The sequence below is a fragment of the Carlito syrichta genome, unplaced genomic scaffold (genome assembly GCF_000164805.1).
Source record: "Carlito syrichta isolate Samal-C Ts95f unplaced genomic scaffold, Tarsius_syrichta-2.0.1 Scaffold157945, whole genome shotgun sequence".
Taxonomy (NCBI): domain Eukaryota; kingdom Metazoa; phylum Chordata; class Mammalia; order Primates; family Tarsiidae; genus Carlito; species Carlito syrichta.
In genome coordinates, this window is record NW_007102041.1 from 1,281 (window position 1) to 1,927 (window position 647).

The window sequence follows — 647 nt, forward strand, 5'->3', positions numbered from 1 at the left end:
CCCCCGGGGCCCCCCCCGCCCCTGAGCCGGCCCCTTTTCTTCCAGGACAGCCCCGGCAGGGAGGCTCACTCCTCCAGGGCCCCACCCGCCCCTGAGCTGGCCCCTTTTCTTCCTGGACAGCCGCCTTGACACCAGGAAAGTCCCCTGAAGGTGGAGAGTGCCCTCCCGTCGCACCCTCCTGCAGGCCGCCTCCTGGGCTCCTACCTGGGTGCTATCGGGTTCAATGGCTGATAGGCAGATCAGGTGAGACTCCAGCCGCGCTGAGCCCTGCCCCCACCCGACCTCTGGCCGGGAGCCCTGCTGACCCCTGCCCCCACAGCCTGCCAGCCAAGCTCATCAATGGCGGCATCGCCGGGCTGATCGGCGTCACCTGCGTGTTCCCCATCGACCTGGCGAAGACGCGGCTGCAGAACCAGCAGAATGGCCAGCGCATCTACACCAGCATGTGAGCAGGCCGGGCGGGGGGCCACCTGCCGGTGGGGAGCGGCCCGGCTCTGCCCCATCCCTCACTGACAGAGGGGAAGGTGGGGCAGAGAGCTTCTGCCTGGGTCAGGCCGGGCCGTGGCTGGGCTGGGGGCCCCGGCCAGGCTGGACAGGCAAGGGGCCGGCCCCACTGCGTGCGGGACGTGGCTCACCCGTGTCTTCGG

General features: G+C 70.6%; 1 protein-coding gene across 2 annotated transcripts in view; it reads left to right on the forward strand.

Annotated features, from left to right (window-relative positions):
* The first annotated feature begins 67 nt into the window (after positions 1-67).
* SLC25A22 (solute carrier family 25 member 22) overlaps positions 68-647 on the forward strand; it is a 4,243-nt gene continuing 3,663 nt past the window's right edge. For both annotated transcript variants that reach the window (XM_008051037.1, XM_008051038.1), the window contains exons 1-2: positions 68-243; positions 320-445. In XM_008051037.1, coding sequence (XP_008049228.1) covers positions 224-243; positions 320-445 — 146 coding nt within the window. In that variant the 5' untranslated portion in view covers positions 68-223. The remainder of the gene's footprint in view (positions 244-319; positions 446-647) is intronic.